The sequence below is a fragment of the Myxine glutinosa genome, chromosome 7 (genome assembly GCF_964187855.1).
Source record: "Myxine glutinosa chromosome 7, kmMyxGlut1.1, whole genome shotgun sequence".
NCBI lineage: Eukaryota > Metazoa > Chordata > Myxini > Myxiniformes > Myxinidae > Myxine > Myxine glutinosa.
The window spans coordinates 55,070,982-55,097,551 of record NC_136267.1 but is presented as its reverse complement, the minus strand read 5'-3'; the positions used below and the strand labels follow the sequence as shown (position 1 = coordinate 55,097,551).

The window sequence follows — 26,570 nt, the reverse complement described above, 5'->3', positions numbered from 1 at the left end:
GCGGTGTATGAGCGGAATCAAAATGTATTTAGACTTAGCTTCAGACATCGTTTTCGTAAATATGATTAATGTTCAGCAGACTTGGTTTTACGCATCATTTTGTAAACATTAATAAACCACAATTAACCGACTTTAAAAAAAAGATTTCGTCACCACCAGGAACTTGCAACGCGTTATGAGCAATTCCAGCCAATCAAAAAACGGTTTATAACTTACTGTTGCTCCGCCTTTTATGAAGCAGCCAATGGGGAGGTTTCTTTTTCTTCGCCGGGCAATCGGGCATCGTGACTCGTGAGGACCCAGCATGGCCGGTGAAGTTGTCACTGTGCAGCTGGGAAATTACGCGAATTTCGTGGGCTCTCACTGGTGGAACCTACAGGCGAGGGCCATACCGATAGTCGAGCCTTTTTCCCCTTTACTGCTTGAACATTTCCTTCACTCTGAATGACAGGGCCGACGCTTACTCGTAGGGAACCATGGAACGTGCAGTGTTGAAACTTATTGCTCAAAACTATGTCTATAAATATAATTGTTTCACATTTATAAAAGGTTAGACTAAAAACGTAACTGCAACCGCCATTATTGGATTAATCAACTGGTTGGGGAATCCACGTGGGGTCAGTTAGGAAGTTCGCTGTTGAGTTCACGAGCAGTCTGGTTCATAAAGCCGGCTGTCTGCGATTAGGTTATGGACTTTTAATATCACACTTAGGAAAAGAGTCGGCCATTGTGTGCTTCGAGGTTGCTGTATGATAAACTAGGAAGACTACCTGTCCAAAGTGACGGGAAAAGCTAGCAAAGGTATCCCCCTCTCTCTCCCTCCCCTTCTCTCCTCTCTCCACCTTCCTTCTCTCCTCTCTCCACCTTCCTTCTCCCACTCTGTCTTCCCCTGCCCCTCCTCCCCCCCACTCTCCTGTCCCTTACCATCCCCCACTCCCCTCCCTCTTCCCTCACATCCCGCTCTGCTGTCTTTCCCCCCACTCCCCTCATCTCGCTCCCTCTCCCACTCCCCTGTCTCCCCCACACCCTCTCTCCCCACTCCATGTTTCTCCCCTTGCCTCCCTCTTCATTGGCATGTGGAATGGAAATGTAGCACAAGTTAATTAAAAGGTGAAGCTAGCAAAATGTGTTTTGTAACAAATAAAGCATCATTATGCGGACTCTTACACCATTCTCTCTTGAACTTCAGGAGGAATACCTGTGTAACGGATCCCAAGCTTTGAAGCATGCGGAGATTAACAACAATGTCTTGTTCCGAGAGGGCCTCGCTTTGCATGGTCGACCAAAGTACACCCCTCGTGTTGTCCTCTTGGATCTCAAAGGTAACTGGACTATTTATGTGCTTACGGTTGCTGTGCTGATGCAAGCTCCGTTGTCCAGTATTTCACTGTGTATAACCATCAGGTACCTTTTGCACTGCTTTTTGGCTTGAACAGAAAGTTATATTCAATGTAATTTGTGTGTAAGGTGTTTTACCTTTTCTTTTTTTAACACAACAGGGGAAGGGTTAAGCCCAAAAACCAAGAGGGGCCACCTGGGTGAAAAAGCAAAGCAGAATAGTTTGATTTAAAAAAACAAAAAGATCGAAAAATGTAGGAGTGGGTGCTGCAGATGATTGGCCCACAGTAAAATAAGAGGAGTTAGGGGCTTTAGGGAAAAAAATAAAAATGGGGAGTTAGGAAAGTGTACAAGGGACCTCCTTGGGGACAGTCCACGAGAAAATAATGTGGTTTGGAGCAAAGTAGATCACTTCGTGTAACATTCTTGTGTGGCTCGGACAAGGTGAAATGCCAACTGACAGACAACCGGGACCCATCTAGCCCCGGGGAAAGGTCGTCCAGGGTCCCAGGACCTCTGCAGGCCCTACGCCGTTTTCCCTGGAAGAAGCAGACAAATAAGGAATGTTACAGATGGCACAGACGGTGTAAACTAGTGCCCTCTGAAGGGCCTCCTGGAATCCTGTGCTCGGTGTGGCTTCAGTCACGAACTGCCAGTGAAGGGCACCTGAGATCCTTCGCCAGATGACGAGACAGTCTCTCGCTGCGATACATGCAGATTTGTACCTCTAGTTTTCTGGCGGCAAGCCTGTGCGAATAACGACTGCAACAATACCCTCCAGCAGGAACTAGTCAGGTTCACTATGTCAATAAATTATATTTCCTTCAAAATCATGGTAGATTAGCAAACCTATACATTTTTGGAAAGGTTATAGCATAAGGAAACTAAAAATCAATGTTTACATTTGGAGAGATACCTGTATGGCGGCCATTTTGGATTTTCAAAATGGCCACTGTAAAATACATATTTTGTTCTATTTCTGCCTCTAATTACCCTAAAAACTTTTAAAAATATACTAAACCTATATTTTCAGGGACAAGGAATCCAATGAAAGTATCAAATTAGTGCTATGGGGAATGGTAAGACACGAATCGAAGGTTTTGAATTGCAAAATACTGTCTTTATATTCGCGATAAGTTGCATAATCAAATACATGTTATCATTTTGTACAGGCAGTTAATAACATCAAAATGTGTCACAATAATTCATATCACCAAACATACACAGGCAGTCAGCAAAATCATATATACACATGCAGTCAGTATAACTTCACATCGACACAGGCAGTCAATGACAAAATATACACAGGCAGTCAATGGCATCAAACATACACGATTACAGAATATGCCATTTCGAGTTCGTCATCACTGTCCTGTGTGTCGTATCCGACAATATAGTCCGCATCGTTTTCACAGTCCGTTCCACACAAGCAAAGATCGGTCAAATTGATTGGCAAATCGAATTGGTCGAATGGTCAATCGAATCGAATCGAATCGATCGAATTGGTCGAATGGTCGATCGAAGCGATTGGTCGAATGGTCGAATTGGTCGAATGGAATTGGGGAATTGGTCGAATGGTCGATCGAAGCGATTGGTCGAATGGTCGAATTGGTCGAATCGAATTGGTCGGAATTGGCAAATGTAAACATTGATTTTCAGATTATCCATGTCATAACGTTTCCAAAAATGTATAGGTTTGCTAAACTACCATGATTTTGAACGAAAAAACATAGTGAACCTGACTAAACTGCAGAACCAGGAATGCAATCTGTAAGAAGAAAGGCACCAAAACCCACATTCCACCCTGTCTGCGATTTGAACCGGATCCCCCATCCGGAAACCTGCCACCTGCCTCAAGACCTTGCAACACCACCAATGTGTGCTAAAGGCTCCTAAGGGACAGTTGATGGTACCACCCCGGGTGGCTGCAAACAGCCTTCCACTTAACCCACGTTAGTTTTTTTTTTTAAATATTAATATTGTTTGCTGGGGCTGATTACCTCTGCCACCGAAGGTGGATGTAAGTTGTTTTCACCCCTGTCTGTTTGTCAGACTGTTTGACTATGAGCAGGTATCTCAAAGAGTTGGTGATGGATTTGGACAAGCTTTGATGGACAGGTTGGGTGTGTGACAAGGACCAATCTTCGATTTTGGTGAAGATTCAGATACGAGAATTTTATTTTAATTTTTAAGTGATTCTTCACCATTGAGAGATGGTGCAAAAAACGATATATAGCATGATGGTTCAAATAGTTATGTATGGGTTATGTCACAACTCGGTAGATGATTCGATTTGGTGACACAAACAAGCTGATTCGATTTGGTTCAAGTCCGGGTTCAGATCGGGCCTATCAGTGGGATACAAAACGTAAACTGTTCAGCCTGGCGGAAGGTATGTGCTCTACCGAGTGCCGTTCTGGTTATACATGTTGCTTCCCTTGTTGATCAAAGATGGCAGACCCCATTTTATTATCGCATCACCAATTTGATCTCCATCACATTTTTGTATTTTGGCTTCCTTCCAATCACACTTCAATGAATGGGAATGGAACAATTTTGACTAGTTCTGCAAAGGCATAATGTTTCATAAATCGTAGACGGAATTTAAAAAATATTTTTCATCAATAAACTATTATATTATTCAAGTGCAAGATCGACAGACGGAGTGAACGTGAGTGGGGAGTTTGAGGGGTCCATCGTCTAGCATCACGGCAGGTCCACAATTGATGCAGGCTGAATACAGATCCGTTACTTTCAACAAATGCTGATAGATTTGCCTGTTACAATCTTTGGAAAATAGATGAACAATGTCTAAGTGAATTGAACACTTGAAAAGGGCGAGTTCGAATTGGGAACGATATTACCCAATAAGTTATGCCGTACGGGATAACAAGCTAACCGGATACGTGGACATCAAATGGTTGCAAAAATAGACGTCTTTTTATCACGATAAATCACAGATCAAAACAAAGGCAACCAGAACGGCACTCGGTGGAGCGCACACCTCCACCTGGCTGAACAGTTTGTTTTGTATCCCAATGATAGGCCGGATCTGTATTCGGACCTGAACTAAAATCTAATCGGCTTGTTCTTGTCACCTAACCAACTGTCACCAGTCATAATTCGTCCATAACTTTTTGGAATATCATGTTAAATATCGTTTTTGGCCCGATCTCTCAACGGTGAAGAATCACTTAAAAATATAAATAATTCTCGTATCCAAATCCATATTCAGATCTTCACACACACCTTGATCTTCACACACACCGATACATAGATCTTGTCACACACCCAATCGCTCCACCAAGTTTCGTCCAAATCCGTCCAGAACTTTTTGAGATATCCTGCTATGTATCGGTTTTAGCCCAATCACTCAATGGTGAAGAATCACTTAAAAATATAAATAATTCTCGTATCCAAATCCATATTCAGATCTTCACCAAAATCGAATCGATTAGTCCTTGTCACACACCCAACATTTCCACCAAGTTTCGTCCGCATCTGTTCGCAACTTTTTGAGATATCCTGCTCTATATAGTTTCGGCTCTATCTCCCAATGGTGAAGAATCACTTAAAATTAAATAACTCTCGTATCCGAATCCATATTCAGATCTTCACCAAAATCGAATCGATTAGTCCTTGTCACACACCCAACATCTCCACCACGTTTCGTCCACATCTGTTCACAACTTTTTGAGATATCCTGCTATATATAGTTTCGGCCCTATCTCCCAATGGTGAAGAGTCACTTAAAATTAAATAATCCTCGTATCCGAATCCATATTCAGATCTTCACCAAAATCGAATCGATTAGTCCTTGTCACACACCCAACAACTCCACCAAGTTTCGTCCACATCTGTTCACAACTTTTTGAGATATCCTGCTATATATAGTTTCGGCCCTATCTCCCAATGGTGAAGACTCACTTGAAAAATTCTACTAGCCGTATACGAATCTGGATCTTCTCCAAAATCTAATGATTTCGTCCTTGTCACATACACAATCGGTCCACCAAGTTTTGTCCGAATCCGTCCACAACTTTTGAGATATCTTGTTCACAAACAAAGAAACAAACAGACAGACAGGGGTGAAAATATAACCTCCATCCACCTTCGGTGGCGAAGGTAATAACGATAGAACCAAGCAAATCAAACCTTGATCTTAACTTTCCTTATGCTAACCTCATCTAAACACGCTATGTAATTTTATAATGGATTTTATAAACTGTAGTTAAAAAAAAAAACAAAAAAAAAAACACCTTTAGAGGCCATTTTTCCCCACGAAGCGGGGGTTGGCCTTTTTCGGGCACCGTGGTTGTTGTTGTTTTTGTTGGTCCCCTTTTTGAAGCAATGTGTTACGGCCGGATGCCCTTCCTGCCGCCAACCCTTTTTGTCGCCTTTTTACGACAAACAGGGAATTACCAGTGAACTGGTACTCAAACTGTAGTTGATGTTCCCAAATCCCACACTACTAGCCATTTCATGCACCCACTACCTTTCATCTGAAACCTACTGGTCAAATACGTAATCTTCCCAATAATGGGTGTGTTCCACAGTTCCGTAACTCTTACGAGCCATTCACTTTTGAGTTTCCTCACTATTGCCAACTAATTTCCACACGATACCATGTGTGTGCATCATATGCAGCTTTGCAAGGTTTTGAGGATGCCTGTGGATGAGAATAATTCCGATTTGATGTACCACACTATGTGGTACGGAGCGTCTGTTCTGCCAAAGCAGTTTCTTTGGCAAGGGTTACAGTTCTGCATGGGTCGCATTCTGACGAAGGATACTCTACGGAGTGTTCAGGAATTTGGAGTTTGTTCAGGTTGCTGGCGGTAGCTCACATACTCTTCATGAAGGACACTATGGAGTCTTTACCATCCACCAAGTAATGCTAGCGTGCCGAATGCCCAGTTTAACGTCCATTCGAGGGACAGCGCACACATTGATGCCTCGCCCTGCCTGTAAAACACCAGGATGACAATTCAAAGCTGGGTCAACACTCAAATCCAGACTAGGCAGCTCAGAAACGAGTGAGGGTGACTCAGGCTATCGTGCCAGCCCAAGCAACAATTGGGATTCATATATGCATTTGATCTCCCCCTTCTCCCCACCTTTAACTCATCGTTTACGTACCAGGCAAAAACCCCTCCCTCTGCTGCCATCTCGTTTGACAAATTTCCTGAGGGTGGCCCTGTTCTTTACCAGTAAAATACTTTTTGGTGTACTAATGCTTGATTGCTTGCATTGTATGCACGAATAAAAGTAATTTCATGCTTCCTAGGCAGCTTGGGTTCCCTCAAACAAGAAGAAGATGCATATCAGAGGACACAGTCTACGCAGCACTGCATAACATGGTATTCCTTTTGTAAATTAATCTGTCTCCTGCCTGAGACTTTCCCCACTTGATAATATAAAATATATTATTGATAAAATATATATATAAAAATATATTATATTTTTCCTGAGCTATTTATCTATCTTTCTCACTTTTAAATATATATATATATATATATGTGGGAAAATTACATGCTCAGACTGGGAATCGAACCCAGGTCCTCTGGAAAACCGTCCCAGTGCTCTGCCACCTGAGCTATCTGGGCGACCCTGACTGAGCATGCAATTTTCCCACACATATGATTCCCACTCTCTTTCCATCAATGCTTCATGTTCATCAATCTAATCGTTTTAACTTTTGTTCACTTAAGTATGTAAACGAATCACATGTCTGATTAAGTTCATGCCTCTCTAACTGCAAAATTCTAAATCAACTGTTTATATATGCACATGGGAAAAAATGACCATGCCTACAAAATAGTGTTGTAAAAAAAAAAACTGAATCAAATTCTAAGGCAATTTTTCACACCCAAGCACGTATCGCATGGTCGGGGTCTCAACTTTGAAAAAGCACCTTCACTTTGTCGAGGCTTGAAGAAGGTACTTCCATTGGCGTACTTCCATTGGCGGACTGTACAAGATTAGAAGACTTGGTGAAGCCCAAATATGGCAAATTATTGGCATGCACAATGCTGGGATTGGGACATCAACTTGGCTTCCATCGGACGGTACACAAACAAATCTGCTGCTTACGGTCCGATGAGTCAAATCTGTTGCATGCTCACCCCCTCCTGTCTCCCCCCTCCTGTCCCCCCGCCCCCCTCCTGTCCCCCCGCCCCCCTCCTGTCCCCCCGCCCCCTCCTGTCCCCACCCCTCAATCAATGCTGAGTTTTCCAAACCGGATCCGTCATGTTTTTCTGTTACATCTTCATCCCTGTTTGTTTGTTTTTTTAAAATCGAAAATCTCCCGTGTTAAATCGTACATTGTTGTCGATATTGTAAACTTTGTTTTCGTGCAAGCAAGGTCTACTCCTCAGATAGCCGGGTGCAAGATCGTCTTGGCTTTGAGGTTGTTTGGTCTTGTTCCATTAATTTTTTTTTCAAAACAAAATCTTGTCCTTTATTCTCTTTAGCGTTACCCAATTGAACATCCTTGCTTCACAAAAATGAAAAAAACCAAACAATCCCAATAAAACCTTTTCACTCCAAAACACGATCTCATTTGGCTTTGTACTTGTTCTTCCTGTACCTCTTTCTTTACCTTTACCTTTTCTCAATAACTTCATTGAAGAAAATGCTTCTTCCTTTTCCTTGAAAAGCTTTTTAAAACATAATAAAATGCTTCAATTTCCTTATTTCTCCGTCATGAGTGTCCCACGTTTTCTTCTTCATTACGATCTATTCTCCTCCTCTTCTTCCTCCTCACAAGACATATTTTGCAAACCTGTCTCCCACCTAAGCCTTTGGTCTATAAGCCCCCCTCCAGTTCTTACGGCATGATAAATTGTCATTGCAGAAGGACAAGTTGCACATCCAAATGCGGAAGAGGTGTCAAAGAGAAAAACAAATGAACTGACCAGACGAGCGCACAATTCAGCTCTGCAGACGTTTTGAATAACTATACATTGTGACATGAATACCAACAGTGATTTCATCATCACTTGCTGTTTATATGTGAAACAGTGCTGTACTGTATACATGTGCGTTAAACTATTGTATTTAGTGAAACTTTTTTTTGGTGTGTGCCTGTTTTGTTGTGCCGATGCTGTGTGCCAGCGAGCATCACCACATTACATAAAAAAGGTGTAAAAATCAGTCCCTCTTAACCTCAGAGCTATGAGCTAAGTTCCAATCATCAGCAAGCTCATGGAATCCATCATCACACTTGATAAGAAATAATTCCTTTTCTCCAACGGCCTCATTTCAGATCACCAATTTGGATTCAGACCAGGTCACTCTACCTTGGACATTCTGCTTCTACCCAACAATGGATGGAGGCCCTCAATATCAGACATGAGATCAGGGGCGTCTCTCTGGACATATGTCATACTTTTGATACAGTCTGGCATCTGGTGTACTCTCCAAACTCTCTGTCTATGGCATCCATGGCCAACTCCACACATGGCTGACTGACTTCCTCTAATCTCAGAGCCAGTGTGTGTCTCTCAACGGAATCCTTCCATCTCCTCTCCCTGTTAAGGCTGGAGTTCCCCAAGGCAGTGTTCTGGGCCCAGTCCTAATACTCATCTTCATCAACAATCTCTCTGGAAAATCCCCTTTCTCTATTTACTGATGACTCCACCCTCTGCCGTGACATCCCTCATCCTTCAGGCAGGCAGGCTGCAGCCTCTTCCCTCTCTTCAGACATTGACAAAATCATAAGATGGTCAAACACTTGGAATATGTCTTCCTTTTAGTCCTGACAAATCTCACTCTCTCACTATATCTCTCTGAAAGGACCCTCCGATCTACTTTCTTAACAACAACAACACAACAACAACATGCATTTTAAGGCCATTTTCCCTGCTAGAGTGGGGGTTAGCCTTGCGGTCCCCATGACAATCTTCTCCATTTTCCCCTATTTTCTGCATCTCTCCTTGTTAACCCCCTTGCCCGCATTTCTTCTTCTACCATCTTTAGCCAAGTCTTTCTCGGTCTTCCCCGTCCTCTACTTCCTTCTACATTCATTTCCATCACTCTTCTCAACCAGTCACTTTCATCCTTCCTCAACACATGACCAAACCATCTCAACCTGTTCCTCTTCACAGCATCAATCACAGGCTCTATTCCCATCATCTTTCACAATTCATCATTTGTCTTCCTCTCTCTCAAGGATAATCCGCACATCCACCGAACCATTCGCATTTCCACTCTTTCCAGCCTTCGTTGCTGCTCTGCGTTCATTACCCATGTCTCGCTCCCATAAATCATAACACTTCTCACACATGCAGCATACACCTTTCCCTTCAGCTTCAACGACACTCCCCTCCTCATCAGCACGCCACTCAGTTCCCAAAACTTCTTCCATGCACATCTCACTCTAGCAACCGTTGCCGAGTCTGATCCGCCTTCTCCATTCAGCATGTCTCCGAGGTAGCAAAATGTTTTCACACCTTCCAGCTTCACGCCATCTCCAAGATCCAACTCAACATTTCCTCCATCTGCAGCTCCCTCTGTGCACACCTTACATTTGAATGTAGCTGCCACACTGGTTAATGACCCTCTCAGACCACTGCATTTTTGATGAACCCACTCAGCGCACATTGTACATTGAATGGAGTTCACTCCGACAGGACCGACACCCTTCCTGCACACAGCACAGGGCCACTTCCCAGTTCTTTCCACCTCACCACATGCTTTACCACTCGCCATCACCTTCGTCTTTCCGATATTCACCTTCAGACCTTTTGTCTTCATACATTCCTTCCACTTGTTCATCTTTTCCTTCAGTCCATCCATACTTTCCGCAATCGACACCAGATCATCTGCATACAACAACTCCCACGGTAAACCCTCCTTTATCTTCTGAGTCAGCACCTCCATCACATCTACAAATAGTAGTGGACTTGAAAGGGTGGAAATGCGAATGGTTCGACGGATGTGCGGAGTATCGTTGAGAGAGAGGAAGACAAATGATGAATTGCGAAAGATGATGGGAATAGAGCCTGTGATTGATGCTGTGAAGAGGAACAGGTTGAGATGGTTTGGTCATGTGTTGAGGAAGGATGAAAGTGACTGGTTGAGAAGAGTGATGGAAATGAATGTAGAAGGAAGTAGAGGACGGGGAAGACCGAGAAAGACTTGGCTAAAGATGGTGGAAGAAGAAATGCGGGCAAGGGGGTTAACAAGGAGAGATGCAGAAAATAGGACAAAATGGAGAAGATTGTCATGGGGACCCCAAGGCTAACCCCCGCTCTAGTAGGGAAAATGGCCTTTAAAATGCATGTTGTTAGTACCGACCCCTGATGCACTCCCACCTTCACCTCAAACTCACCACTGTTCCCGTCCTTCGTCCTTACAGCTGTGCGTGCTCTCGTATATTGCCATCACTACTCTGATCAACCATTCCTCCACTCCTAACTTCCTCAATGCCCATGTCAATACTTTGCGTGGAACCCTATCGAATGCTTTCTCCATCTCAACAAACCCAAGAAACAACTTCTTCCTCTTCTCCATGTACTTCTCCTGCAACTGCCTCACAATAAAGAGCACGTCTGTCGGTCCTCTTCCTGGCATAAATCCAAACTGCATTTCGTCGATCTTCACCTTCTTCCTTATCCTCCTCTCCTACACCCTTTCCAATACCTTCATTCCACTAACTTTATCGCTCGGTACGAGCCACACTCCAGAGGGTCACCTTTCCCCTTGTATAGAGGGACGAGGGTACTCAGTTCCCAACCACTGGAATGCGGCCTTCTTTCACCACCAGATTACAGATCTCTGTCATTCTCTTCACACCCCAACTTCCTGCTGCCTTCAACATATCTCCCACAACTCCCGTCGGCCCTCCCGCTTTTCTACTCTTCATTGCTTTTATCGCTTCCTCAACTTCCTTCTCAGTTATCTTCTCTGCCGGTCCTAAAACTGGGTTACTCTCTATGTTGCCAACCCACTCATTCTCTGTATTCAACAGCATTTCATATCTCTTTTCCATCTTCCTTTAATTCCATCTGGGTCCACAACGATTTGTCCCACTTCATCCTTCAAGCAACTCACCCCCATCACATCACACCTCTCTTTTGCTATCTGCTTTGCAAGCCTGAATACCGCTCTCTGACCCTCTTCCGAATCCAAGCGTTCTCCGAACATTTTCCTACATGCCTCCTGCGCCTATGCTACCTCTTTCTTTGCAGCCTTCTTGGCTGCCTTATAACTTTCATGCTCTGCCTTTTCTGCTCCCGTACCCTTCACCTTCTGCCACTCCTTGAACTTCTTCCTCTTCTCGTCAATCCTCTTTCCAACTTCATCATCCCACCACCATGTTTCCAAGTGCCTCGATGGTCCTTTTGTCCATCCACATACATCACCAACGGCTCCCAACAGACTTTCTTAACAATCCTATATCAGTCGTTCAGTCATTGAAACTCCTTGGTTTCACTATCAGCCACAATTTTCCTTGGCAGGCCACATTTCAAAGTTGGTCTCCAAAACCAGTCATAGACGGGGCATCCTCTGTCGTACAAAGTCCTTCCTTGGCACACCTGAACTTCTATCTATTTACAAGGCCTCATCCGCAGCTTGGAGTATTGCTCTCCAGTTTGTGCTGGCTCTCCTCTTTCCTCCCCACACCCATTATTTGTCCCAGATATCCCTCTATTTTGTCCTTCGACCCTGCTGTTTGTGTTTTCCCCCTCTCTACTGTTTTTTGTAATGTTGCGTCCTGATCCGTTCAGTGGTCTAGCTCTTCTTCGAGCCTTTACTCTCTGTAAAAATATCAACAAACCAATGATGTTAAAGATAGGCCTCAATCTTGATTACCCGGGGTGACCTCCAATAGAAAAAAAAATGCATCTCTGATCAGGCTTGTCAAATGTATTCCTTTTGCCGCAGGCACAGTGTTGTGGCATGGAAGGAATTTCACTCAGAGGTTATCCATGAGAACTATCTGAAATCGGCTTTGTGGTGCCGGTTACAAAGCCAGGAGACCGGCAGGACTACATTTTCTCATCCCAGAACAAAAAGCAGCTCACTTGGCATGGTTTCGGGAACATCAACACTGGGATGTTCCATTGTGGAGGAAGATCCTCTGGTCTGATGTTGAGAGTTCATTTCTCCTGCACACGAATGATGGTTCAACTCGTGTTTAGCGGCAACGTAACACACGCAGCCTACACTCTCAAGAACATTGTAGAGTTCATCCTGTTTAGTGGCGGTTTTGGAAACTTGACCTTATCACTGTACAGGGTGATGTGACAGGCAAAAAGTACCTTAGGGACATCTTATGCGGAGACCATATTATGTGTTGTCGTTCCATATTTTGACAACCACCCACTTCTCACAGGACCTGTATGCATGGATGTAATACCAGGCCCCACCATTCTCATGCAGTTATCGACTACTTGAGAAACTTTGCCATTACTCATGGATTCTTGATTCAAATCCAATTGAGCACAATTGGGACATTCTTGGGCATAGATCAAAATGGAGCCCGGGTTTAATTTTTTTTTTCCCCATGTGTATACTTTAAGGCCTCCTTGCTTTTAAAAATGGACTTTTATAGAAGTCTGTCATATATAAAAATGCCATTCCATTGGTGTTCTACTGGTTTCTTGCAAAAAAACATTTGAAATTAATTTTTCTCTTTAAACGTCAAAATGGATTCTAACATTTACACAAGGTTGTAGTGTGTCACTTGTTGCAAATTTTATTAATCCACTTTCTGCAAAAGGGACGGACCTCTGACGGCACATTGCACCGAAGCTGCTGAAAAGAATGAATATCTTCGGGATTTGAAAAAGCACGACGTAAGTTGTGTTGATTGCAAATAATTTTTGAATTGACTGCACTTTGCATTAGGCCAGGCTTATAGAAAGGTAAGTTGACTAAATATTAGAATGCAATGTATGACAGAAACACAATGCTTAATATGCATGATTAAGTACATGCTTCATCGTTGCTGTCAAATTCTGAAATGTCCGAAATTAAAACAATGCTATTGCTAAGCAACATTCTGTGCATGGTGTACTTTCATTTAACTTGCTGCATTGACATCTTTTTCGATATGTGAAGGAGAATTCCATGCGACGTGAAGTTCTTCGTCCTCGTGCTGCAAATGATACACGTAAGTGTACGACATGTTAGACTTGCATGATACATTCATTATATAGTCAGGTTCACTATGTCAATAAATTATATTTCGTTCAAAATCATGGTAGATTAGCAAACCTATACATTTTTGGAAAGGTTATAGCATAAAGAAACTAAAAATCAATGTTTACATTTGGAGAGATACCTGTATGGCGGCCATTTTGGATTTTCAAAATGGCCACTGTAAAATACATATTTTGTTCTATTTCTGCCTCTAATTACCCTAAAAACTTTTAAAAATATACTAAACCTATATTTTCAGGGACAAGGAATCCAATGAAAGTATCAAATTAGTGCTATGGGGAATGGTAAGACACGAATAAAAGGTTTTGAATTGCAAAATACTGTCTTTATATTTGCGATAAGTTGCATAATCAAATACATGTTATCATTTTGTACAGGCAGTTAATAACATCAAAATGTGTCACAATAATTCATATCACCAAACATACACAGGCAGTCAGCAAAATCATATATACACATGCAGTCAGTATAACTTCACATCTACACAGGCAGTCAATGACAAAATATACACAGGCAGTCAATGGCATCAAACATACACGATTACAGAATATGCCATTTAGAGTTCGTCATCACTGTCCTGTGTGTCGTATCCGACAATATAGTCCGCATCGTTTTCACAGTCCGTTCCACACAAGCAAAGGTCGGTCAAATTGATTGGCAAATCGAATTGGTCGAATGGTCGATCGAATCGAATTCGATGAATCGAATTGGTCGAATGGTCGAATGGTCGATCGAAGCGATTGGTCGAATGGTCGAATTGGTCGAATGGAATTGGTCGATTGGTCGAATTGGTCGAATCGAATTGGTCAGAATTGGCAAATGTAAACATTGATTTTCAGATTTTCCATGTAATAACGTTTCCAAAAATGTATAGGTTTGCTAATCTACCATGATTTTGAACGAAAAAACATAGTGAACCTGACTATAATGCTAAATAAGGTGGTGTATAAAGCACGGCATCTACAGTGGTGACCTTCTGGATTTTTTTTTCCACGATCTTTAAAATCGTTATTTTATTTAAATTGAATTATATACTTGAAAATTGCAGAACACAAATTGCTTTGTTGCCACTTTAACCCTTCTGTTTAGCAGGACTTGGACATGTTAAATAAGGCGGTGTAATAGACTGCGTTAACGGCGGCAAATTCTGGGATTAATTTATTTATCCGACTTTTACAGTCTTTATTTTATTTATATTGAAGTATATACTTGAAAGCACAAATTGACTTTTTACCACTTTATAAACCCTTCGTTTAGCAAGACTTGGACGTGTACCACCGTGAAAATAAGGTGGTGTATAAGACGATTGATGGTGCTCAACGTCCGGAATTTTTAAATATATATTTGTTCCCAACTCTTCTCAATGTTTCCGTTAAACAATCTTCTGATCTGGTAGGTAAACAAACTTTCCTGACTTTCTTCTCATTTCTTTTCTCCATTGTCATTCCTTTTGGTTTTTTTTTTACGGCGTAGCCCGTAGGGCAAAGTGTTTGTTTAGAACAGTCTTCCGTCGAGAACAGAGTTTGTTTGTCCGTATGTAGTGTGTATGTATGTATGTTAGTTATGTATGCATGTATGTATGTCCCTTCAAACATACACCAATCAGAGCTGAGAACCTGGTCACATGACAGTGATGATGCGATGTCATTGCGGCGGTACTAGTCAGGTTCACTATGTTAACAAATATAATTTCGTTCAAAATTTTGGTAGATTAGCAAAACTATACATTTCTGGAATATTCAGAGCATGAGGAATCCAAAAATTAATGTTGGCATTTGCGTAGACACCTTTGCGAAAATGACACTCAGGACAGTGATGAAGATAGTCAGGTTCACTATGTTAACAAATATAATTTCTTTCAAAATTTTGGGATTAGCAAACCTGTACATTTTTGGAATCGTCAGAGCATGGAGAATCTGAAAATCAATGTTGGCATTTGCACAGACACCTGCATGGCCGCCATTTTGGATTTTGAAAATGGCCGCCATAAAATACATATTTTGCGCGATCTCGGCTTCTAGTCAACCTAGAGACTTAATTAAATATGCTAATCCTATGTTTTCTGGGTCAAGGAATCCAATAAAGGCCTCAAAATAGTGCTCAGGATTATAGAAAAGCAACAAACAAAGGTAATTGAAAACCATTGTCTTTATATTTGTGATATAACTGTATTACATAATACATAATACTGCAAGTCCTTTGAAGTTATAGGTTGTTATAGGAAGTTATAGGTAGTATCAGATTGAACTATAAGTCCTATACACAGGATCTACGAGGTCTATACCGTTCAGGAATATGCTTTTACAGATCTTCATCACTGTCCTGAGTGTCATTTTCGCAAAGGTGTCTACGCAAATGTAAACATTAATTTTTGGATTCCTCATGCTCTGAATATTCCAAAAATGTATAGTTTTGCTAATCTACCAAAATTTTTAACGAAAAAACATAGTGAACCTGACTAATATGTTACGATTCCTTGAAAGCTTTGCACACGTTTATACCTGTCAGATTGCCAATGGATCACGAGGATGGCATGCTGTCCAACCAGTACGAGCTCTTTCGCATCGTGTTCTTTATATGTCTTAAGGCAGCAGGATGATGCTGAGATCGAGATTGGTTATTTGTTCCTTTTGAACACAGTAGTGTAAAAATATCATACTATAGATACATTTGAGGTGTGTGTGTGTGTGTGTGTGTGTGTGTGTGTGTGTGTGTGTGTGTGTGTGTGTGTGTGTGTGTGTGTGTGTGTGTGTGTGTGTGACTGTGTGTGTGTGACTGTGTGTGTGTGACTGTGTGTGTGTGACTGTGTGTGTGTGACTGTGTGTGTGTGACTGTGTGTGTGTGACTGTGTGTGTGTGACTGTGTGTGTTGTTTGTTTGTTTGTTTGTTTGATGTGTATGCACTCCTAAATTTCTCGACAGAATGAGTTGAAAGCTGGCGGTTGTACTTGTGATGTGCCCGGGACAGTTTTTTGGTGATAAAACAGTTTCATAGCCCCTAGGGTTCGGAGGGTTAGGATTGTGGGTGAGGGGGGGGGGGGGGGGGTTAGGGTTAGGATTGTGGGTGAGGGGGGGTGGGGAGGTGATTATTACAAGTCAAAACGATTACGGCACTCGGTAGAGCGCATACCTTCACCAGGCTGAACAGTTTGTTTTGTATCCCACTGATAGGCCGGATCTGGATTCGGACCTGAACCAAATTCTAATTGGTTTGTTCTTGTCACCGAACCAACTCGTCCACCAAGTTTAGTCATAACTCGTCCATAACTTTTTTAAATATCATGTTATATATCCCTTTTCACACGATCTCTCAATGGTGAAGAATTACTTCTAAATTAAATAATCCTCATATCCGAATCTATATTCAGATCTTCACCAAAATGAAATCGATTCGGTCTTGTCAGACACCCAACCTTTCCACCAAGTTTCGTCTCGATCCGTCCCTAACTTTTTGAGATATCCTGCTATGTATCGTTTTTGGCCCGATCTCCCAATGGTGAAGAATCGCTTTAAAAATTTTTAGTAGCCGCATCCGAATCCTGATCTTCACCAACATTTAATCATTTCGTCCTTGTCACATACACTACCTCTCTGCCAAATATTGTCCGAATCCGTCCACAACCTTTTGAGATATCTTGTTCACAGTCAGACAGACAAAAAAAAAAAAAACAGACAGATAGGGGTGAAAACACAATCTCCATCCACCTTCGGTGGCGGAGGTAAACAGATGTAGGTAGGTACATTACAAGATGTAGGTAGGTACAAGCAAAGGGGATTTGGTCTATCATACCTGTCTCGTGTTCACGTTCTGAGTATTTCCACCTTCTGCACACGGTGCAAATTAAACAGCTCAGTGGCACATGTGGCCTTCTCATTTTTTCAAAGCACCTATGAGATGTTTCATATTCATAACTTCAACGTAGATTTGATCTCTGGCTTTTCCCCTTTGGGAAAGTGAAACTTTGTCTGCGATCAAGGCCAGACTCGTTGGCTTATTGGTTAGTAAGTCATTAATTAAGCTTTCCTTTCAAAGTTTACTCATGTTATAAATCATTGGTTTTATGTTTATGAAGCCGTCAGCCTCGATTGTGTTTGGATTGAAATAGTAAATAAGTATCTGGTTTTTAAGCCATTATGTAAAGTATAACGAAAGTAATTTTCTAATGAGTTTGGCCAAGTCATTATTGCGAGAACAAAACACAAGATTTTGATGAAACTTGGCCACAAGCTTCATATCTGATGCCTAACAAAGATGTATTGAAAGTGTATTGACCACATCAAAATCTGCTCTCATTAATGGGTTGAAATCAGGCCTAAAACGCTAGAAATTGCTCCCCTAAACCTACCAGGGGCGGGGCGTTGCATCAGCAGCACAGCCATGCCCTCACCAAAAGCATGACCTGCAACTTGTAAAAACATGACCTGCAAACATGTATCGCTGTAATTAGCATAGAAAGGGATTCCATTCAACCAATCAGGTGACCTGATTCTGCGCATGAACACAATTTCAATATTTTGTGACGTCATTAACTGTTGCTCCTGATGCAAGTGAGCTTCAGAACCCATGGTCCTATTTTTGTCTGTTGTTCACTTCACTCTCACGCTTCTCTTTAAAAGTGCTCTTTCCCAGTGACAGGAGTTAATCTATCAACTTAAATTATTTCATGGTCTTTAAAAAGATTAATTGTGTTGCACTCTTTGTTTCACTCAAAGCCAAAGCAAATTTTGAGCTAGTTATATCACCCTCTGTGAAATGGTGATGCAATATGGAGTGGCAGAGGTTGAATTTGTCTAAAAAGAGGGCAAAATATCACTATTTTAAATTGTGTTACACCTTGAAGATCTGTATTAGATGTACTTTAATCAAGATGTTCATGTTGATTTTAAAGATAACTGAAAAGGCCAATAAAGTGACTGACTATATTGCCTGAAGAAAAGTGAAGACGCTTCAACTCGTATTCTCCGCCATATTTTGACTGAACGCCTCGGAGTTAAAGCCCGTTCGGAAAACTGTTTCCTTGGAAGATTTTAATCACCAGGAACGCGACAATATAAATATATATATATATATATATATATATATATATATATATATATTGTTACTGATCGCGGTTAGATGTTGTAGACCGAGCGGTTGGTGACCGCGACCTAACAAACTTACCCGATTCCACCCGAACTTTGGCCGTATCGCACCCTAGCTGCCCAATCTGGAAAAGACTAAAACGACGCAATGTAAAGAGGAAAACGAAGGCCAAGAAAGGTTTGGAAATACGACTGAATTTATTGGCTATTTACACACAAGCAAAAAGAAAGCAATCAAGGTTTATTTACAACACATAAGACGCAGGTGACACAGTGCAAATACTAGCTTATAGTTATACAGACTTAACTTATTCCCAGGACAGAACAAACAAAGACACTGACTCACTCGGGGAATGACAGGAGGTGGTCCGTTCAGCTGGCAAAGGCAGCCGGTTCGGCTCGTTCAGCCGTCGAGGTTCCGTTCCGACCTCGCGTCGTGGTTTAAAGCGAACACGACAACCGCTGGAACCAACGTGGTTGCGTCGACGCCACGACCCTCTCGCTCTCTCAGGAATGATGGGATTTCCTCTCAGGCAAGGCACGATCTTTCGCGTCAGGCAACCCTCTTGTGCTGTGCACTCATCACCTCTGTTGGTCTCAAGCCTTCTCTCTTCCCATCTCCTCATGCGCTCTTGCTCTGATGACCCAGCTCTTTGTGACCCTCCTTGTCTCAGCTCAAAGTGCATCTCCCTTTGGACACGCCCTGCCTTGGGTTATATAGGCCCCCGCCCCTCAACCTTTGCGAACCTCCCCGATCGCTCTTCCTCCGCCCTCTCTAGCCAAACCCCTGGCTCATGGTTGGTCGAGTGGGGCTGGCTCACTCCTCCCCTCTATGACGAGGTGGAGACACGCCTTTCTACCCCAACCCTGCCTCGTGGCCAATGGTGGTTGAAGAAAACCGCCCAAAATGCGGAAGGCAATTGGAAGGGAGGTTTTGGGAATGGGAATGGAAGTTTTGGGAGTGGGAATGAAGGGAATCTATCTCTTTTACTGGTGCAATGGAGTATTTCAATTAATGGAAGACACAGCCTTACACTAATACACATAATAAGGATATAACTGTCAACAAAGATATATCGTGTCCTGCATGTATGTTTTATGGACTAACTACGGGAACGCCCTTTGACCTTTATACAACCACAACCGGAGGGAGGAGGGGTGATATTTTACAACAACCTTTTACAACAACATTTTACCACAACAATAAATAAAAAATACATTCTCATATCCACAACACTGCACCCTCCTCCTCTTAGACACGTCCCGGGCCTATAACTTTTACCTTTAGTGTGACACGTAGGTGTAGTTCCCTCTACTTTTAACCTGACCCTGAGTGCGACAGTTTTAAAACATAAATAAATGTGTCCCGCTGCTCCATTGCACCCTGCCTAACAGACTTACGCCCACAGTTAACCGAATTGCGGAATGGTCTTCAAACTATACACTGACGGTGGGAAGCATTATTTACAATGACGCTATTTTTATTTACAAAACTAACCCAGGACCTATGATTGTTCTTTCTGGGGGGGAGACAGTCTGCTCTGCATCGACGCACCATGAACGCACCCAAAAACACACCAAAGCACCCTCAAGCACCAATCGGTGCAGTCACCATTGTTCATCAATGTTCAACAATAAAATAAATTCAACAACCCCTAACCCTGCAGGTGATCTCTTGCTCTTCGGCTCCCTCTGCTGGTGATTATTATTTGTCTTCCAGATGTTGTCATTTTCTTTTGCTTTGCTTACTGGCGGCCTATTTTCAATAAAGTGTGCCCAATGTGTCCTTTTTATTTGCTTTATTTATGGCCCACAGGGCCGACTATGTGTGGTTCACCTGTGGGGCATCGGTGCCCTGTGGCCAAGGTCCGCCAGCAAGATTTCAGGCCCTCATGGCCGGTTCCAGCAGAGGGGCCATGCCCCAACCCATGGGGTCCATAGGTGGTGCTCGGCCACAGACATGTGGTCCATAATGTGGTGCATCGATGCAGACAGCTGGTTCTGGGAATTTCGGGCGCACAATGGCCGACCCACGCACGCTCCCCTCGGCACCCAATGGCGCACAGGTCATGTGGGAGACAAAAGGGGAAAGACAATTGAGCGAGGGGTAAGGTCACAAGGGTACACATCAATAAGGCAATGCAAGGCGAAATGCGTACGGAGGGCGAAGTGAGAAAGCTCGTCCCTACCGTACGTCACCCCCCTGTCACCTACCCTACCCTTGCCCTTACCCCATATGTACAAAAATCTACACATTTACAAATTCGTCACTACTGTCACGTCTTCCCCATATTTCCCCTATACCAAATTCGTCTCCACAATCCCTCTACTTCAAAATTTGCCATCACCAAATTCATCATCAATCCTCATAAGGAGGCAGAGATGGAACATCAAAGCACAATGTCACACCCACGTCATGATGCGTCTCACAATCCAAAACATTTGCATCAAAAATAATTAAACATGGCATGGTGCGGAGTACCTGTCACCTCAGGTGAGTGGATGCAGATGGTGCGAGGAGATCCTTCATCCTAACTATCCTCTAAATGATTTTAACACACTTTACACTACCCGGGGTCTTTCTCCTGCCAAACCATTGGCCCTCTTACACTATGGGTTCTAAAAACCAATTCCCATTGACCAAACTGTGGTGCTTTTCAATTTGGGGTCTCACTCCCCCGATTCATCTCCCGGTGCCCTCGCACAATTTCTGGGCTGTGGCGTGTACCTCTCCCAGCGGGTCTACCCACCTGCACACCTCCACCACTGCAGTTGCCACCCGAGCTTACCTAGCTCCTCACCCTAACCTAACTAACTGGGGACAGCCCCTCCTGGCTCTGTCACCCCATGGTGCCCTCTGGCACTGGGCTACCCGGGTCCGTCCTCCGGATCCTCGGGCCCCATCCACAACAACTACTACCGGCTCCCAGAGCCCACCTGCGGCCTCACCTGGCCGACATCCTCACAGTGGTGGAGTGCCCAAACCAACTACACACACTAACAGGCTACACGCCCAGCCATTTCCACAACACTAATGCACCCATCCAAATACCATTCTTTCACCTCGCACCACAGATGCCAATATCCAACCACAATTTACCTGTACCCTCTACCTAACACTTACACTACCCGCCCCGGGTATCCGTGATGGGGGTCCACTCTTCCCCCATTCACACCTTCGCACCATCCACTCCACTCCACAATTTCCACCATACTCACTCCACGACCATCCATTCCAATACTCCATACCATTTATTCCATACAACCATTTATTTCACACAACCATTCTCCATTCACCTGTTGTTGCACACCTGTGCAATCACACCTGGTGCCACCTGCACCCTCCTCCTCTTCCTGGACCATTTGGTCATCACAATACACAATCACTATCACTCACTCATACACTGCTCCATCCACCTGTTCAGTTGCACACCTGTGCAATCACACCTGTTCAATCACACCTGTTCAATCCTCACACACACGGCATCATCTCAGCTAACTACTCCCCTCTGAAACTTGCGCTTCCCAGTCGTCCCTTTAAACTATTGCGCTCCCACGTCATTATCATCCACACTAAACTACCTGCGTCCCCACTACAGGTATCAGTCACTAACTAAACTTAACGTTACCTAATGTCATCTTCGCTAGATCCCTACAATTATCCAAGCCCTCCCTGGCTCGGTTGTCATAGCCACCCCATAAACTATTGCTCCTTTGCCCCACTCTGTGAGGGATGGTGGATTTGCCATCCCACCACATCGGGGGTCTCTCTATCAATTTTGCTCGTCCAAATTCCAACCAATTCAAAAATTTTCCATTTACTGCCAATTCTACCCATACCATCATCAAATTTCGCTTTTTTCTAATTTCGGGGCCAAAACACTATCCTCATCACCCGTCTACTTATTACATCCTCTCGGTGCGCCAATTCACGTCTACAGCCCGGCTTCGTACAGCCGAGCAATGAACGCGGATTCTTTTGTGCCGGCGGCTGGATGCGTCCCGCATTCGGGGCAGGGGCGGGGGCTTACCCGGGCCGAGATCCCACGCACCACCTCGGCGTGGAGCCATCCAATGTCCCGATCTCGACCTGCCGGCACGTCTCAATATAAAGTGGTCGCCATGACGACCCGTCCTATCGGGCTGCCCGCTCCGCCTAGTGGAGCCCGGACGCGGCCGTTCAAAGCGAGGCCCGGCACGCACCGAGGGCCCGATTCGGCTAAAAGTCGACCTAACCGCTGCTCCGTTTAACGTCGATGCTTCACCTGCATGCTTACACCCCGCAGCCCGTTCCTTGCTCACACATCCAGCCGTCTCCATGCTCCTCGTACCTTTCCTTACACACCTCGGTACACTCATTCCACTCCCAGCCTTGGTCACACACCTGACCACCGAACACTTTGGCACACATTCGTTGGTCGCACACCTCACCAACACACCTCTTCGCGCCCCCTCCTCGGTCACTTCCTCTGTGACAATCACAGGTGTGCTCTCATTCGCACACCCAACCACTTGCCTCACTACCAACTCAAATGTGCCTTCCCACACACGCTCTACCATTCCAGGTGTGCATCCTTCCATTCCAGGTGTACATCCTCGCTCACCTGTCATAACCAACTCACGCTCCGTTTCACTCTCACTACTCTCACCTCCACTCTCGGTCGCGCACTCACCCTTACTCTCGACAGCACACTCTTTCCTCATGCACCCGTCCGTTACACACCTTTCTCGCGCACACTCTTCCGCACATTGTCCCGTTACACCCTCTGTAACACTCACCACAGGCATGCATTCTCCCTTACTCTTGACAGCATGCGCTTTCCCCATGCACCCGTCCGTTACACACCTTTCTCGCGCATCCTTTCGCGCGCACTTTTTCGTTACTTCCTCCGTAACACTCACCACACCGCGCTTCCCTGTGCTCCCTCGCACACGTGCTACGACCGACTCACTCCTGACGGCACACTCACTCCTCGGCGTGCACTTTTTCCTCACACACCCCATGGTCGGACATTCTCGCACACCTCTTTTTTCGCACACCTGACCTGTCGCACACTTCACCAACGGCCTCTCACGAACACCCGGATCCAAACCAATCCCCAAGCCGACTGAAGCTTTCCTCACATCATATACATTGCCACTCGCCTCCGTACATCGTCTCCGCACCTCCTTTGCCACCTGCAAACTTTTTATTTGGTTAGTGAGCACCACATTATGAGTTGAGCACCGACCTTGCACATATTCCATCACCTCCTCCTGGATTTCTCTTTTAGTTTCTGTTCGTCCCTTCTTAATTTCACTCACCTCTTCTTCCACTTCCTCTAATTTTTGTTTAACCTCTTTTATTTCTCGGTGCGTCTCCTCAAGTTCGTCCTCTAAGGCTACCGTGACCGTCTCTATGTGCATCCTCACCTGCCGGTCCTTTGTCTCCATTATCTCTGTCACCTCGTCCACCCTCATTGTCAGTTCCTCACGTACCATCTGACATTGCCTCTGTGTCGCTATTAATTCGTTTTTAATTTCTTTTTGTGTCGCCTTTAACCCTCCGAGTACTGCAGTGTTCCTTTGAACCTGCTCCACTAACTTCGTTTGTCCCTCTGTCAGCTGTTCCACCTCCTCCGTCAGATCTTCTATTCCCCCTTGTAACTTTGCCGTATTATTTCTCACTTCTTTCTCAATACGCTTCTCACCTCGCTTTACCTCCTCGCGTAGCCCAGAGACCTCCTCACTTACACCTCGTCGTATCTCCTCCATCTGGTTCCCCATCTGTTCGATTTCCCGGGCGGATTGCTCCCCTATTTCCCGCAATTTGTCCTCCATCCTATTTTCTAACCCCATTAACCCATTTTTCACCCCCTCTAACTGATTCTCCTGGGCAGCCATTCTATTTTCCACCCCCGTTAACCCATTCTTCACCTCTTTTATCCCATTGTCTAACCCCTCACCGGTACCCCTCGCTTCGTCCCTCATTGCCCCCATTTGGCCCCCTATCCTGTTTTCCATCCCTTTGAAATTATCGTCTGTTTTTACCATAAAGGCCATCATCTGTTTCATAAACAGGTTCAAATCCATTGGCATCTCGGGTTCGGCTACCGCGACCATGGGCGCGGCTAAATTTGGTGCCGCAACAACCATGTGCGCGAGGACGCCATCTTGTGCGTCTGATACCCCCTCAACCACATTGCCAATGTTCTCCTCCTCTCTTTCATCCACATACATTTCCCCGAGGTCCTGGGTCGATTCTACCCCGTCTATCTCTCCCACCGGCATCCCGTCGCCTTGACCAGCCATGGCGCGATTTCAAAATTCGGGTTTTTCTAAAACAAAACAAATTTCGGCCGCTCCAAATTTTGACCAAATTTTTTTTTTTTTTTTTTTTCCTCTATTCGTTTTAAAAAAAAAATTTGGTCGGGCCTCGAATCCCACTCCCAGACACCAATTGTTACTGATCGCGGTTAGATGTTGTAGACCGAGCGGTTGGTGACCGCGACCTAACAAACTTACCCGATTCCACCCGAACTTTGGCCGTATCGCACCCTAGCTGCCCAATCTGGAAAAGACTAAAACGACGCAATGTAAAGAGGAAAACGAAGGCCAAGAAAGGTTTGGAAATACGACTGAATTTATTGGCTATTTACACACAAGCAAAAAGAAAGCAATCAAGGTTTATTTACAACACATAAGACGCAGGTGACACAGTGCAAATACTAGCTTATAGTTATACAGACTTAACTTATTCCCAGGACAGAACAAACAAAGACACTGACTCACTCGGGGAATGACAGGAGGTGGTCCGTTCAGCTGGCAAAGGCAGCCGGTTCGGCTCGTTCAGCCGTCGAGGTTCCGTTCCGACCTCGCGTCGTGGTTTAAAGCGAACACGACAACCGCTGGAACCAACGTGGTTGCGTCGACGCCACGACCCTCTCGCTCTCTCAGGAATGATGGGATTTCCTCTCAGGCAAGGCACGATCTCTCGCGTCAGGCAACCCTCTTGTGCTGTGCACTCATCACCTCTGTTGGTCTCAAGCCTTCTCTCTTCCCATCTCCTCATGCGCTCTTGCTCTGATGACCCAGCTCTTTGTGACCCTCCTTGTCTCAGCTCAAAGTGCATCTCCCTTTGGACACGCCCTGCCTTGGGTTATATAGGCCCCCGCCCCTCAACCTTTGCGAACCTCCCCGATCGCTCTTCCTCCGCCCTCTCTAGCCAAACCCCTGGCTCATGGTTGGTCGAGTGGGGCTGGCTCACTCCTCCCCTCTATGACGAGGTGGAGACACGCCTTTCTTCCCCAACCCTGCCTCGTGGCCAATGGTGGTTGAAGAAAACCGCCCAAAATGCGGAAGGCAATTGGAAGGGAGGTTTTGGGAATGGGAATGGAAGTTTTGGGAGTGGGAATGAAGGGAATCTATCTCTTTCACTGGTGCAATGGAGTATTTCAATTAATGGAAGACACAGCCTTACACTAATACACATAATAAGGATATAACTGTCAACAAAGATATATCGTGTCCTGCATGTATGTTTTATGGACTAACTACGGGAACGCCCTTTGACCTTTATACAACCACAACCGGAGGGAGGAGGGGTGATATTTTACAACAACATTTTACCACAACAATAAATAAAAAATACATTCTCATATCCACAACAATATATATGTTGTTACGGTTCTCTACGCCGCCCTTAATCCCCTTATCAAGGGGGGATTAATCCCCTTGTCTTGCTGGGCTTGGCGGAACTGAGACTTGATACGTCCCTCCTGGACACACGCGGAGTCGGGTTTCGGGACCACTTCTCGCTCGTACCTAATTCCCCGCGCTGTCCTGGGAGCGAGGAAACAAGCCTCGCACGAATCACGTGTGATGTGAGTACGCCGAGCGTACACGTGGTCCACGCAGTCTTAATTAGTGGAACCCGATTGGAGCAATCTTAATCGTGCCACGCTTAGTCAAATGAGGAAACCACAGGAACGGTCGAATCAG

The 26,570-nt window shown here is 44.4% G+C and overlaps 1 protein-coding gene across 2 annotated transcripts in view; it reads left to right on the top strand.

Annotated features, from left to right (window-relative positions):
• Positions 1-220: 220 nt before the first annotated feature.
• The window catches only part of MSTO1 (misato mitochondrial distribution and morphology regulator 1), an 88,746-nt gene continuing 62,396 nt past the window's right edge, over positions 221-26,570 (top strand). Inside the window, exons 1-5 of one of the 2 annotated variants that reach the window (XM_068122363.2) lie at positions 221-379; positions 1,190-1,322; positions 6,626-6,698; positions 13,067-13,142; positions 13,408-13,459. In XM_068122363.2, the coding sequence (XP_067978464.2) occupies positions 305-379; positions 1,190-1,322; positions 6,626-6,698; positions 13,067-13,142; positions 13,408-13,459 (409 nt within the window). In that variant the 5' untranslated portion in view covers positions 221-304. The remainder of the gene's footprint in view (positions 380-1,189; positions 1,323-6,625; positions 6,699-13,066; positions 13,143-13,407; positions 13,460-26,570) is intronic. The other variant, XM_068122365.2, reaches the window with a different exon arrangement.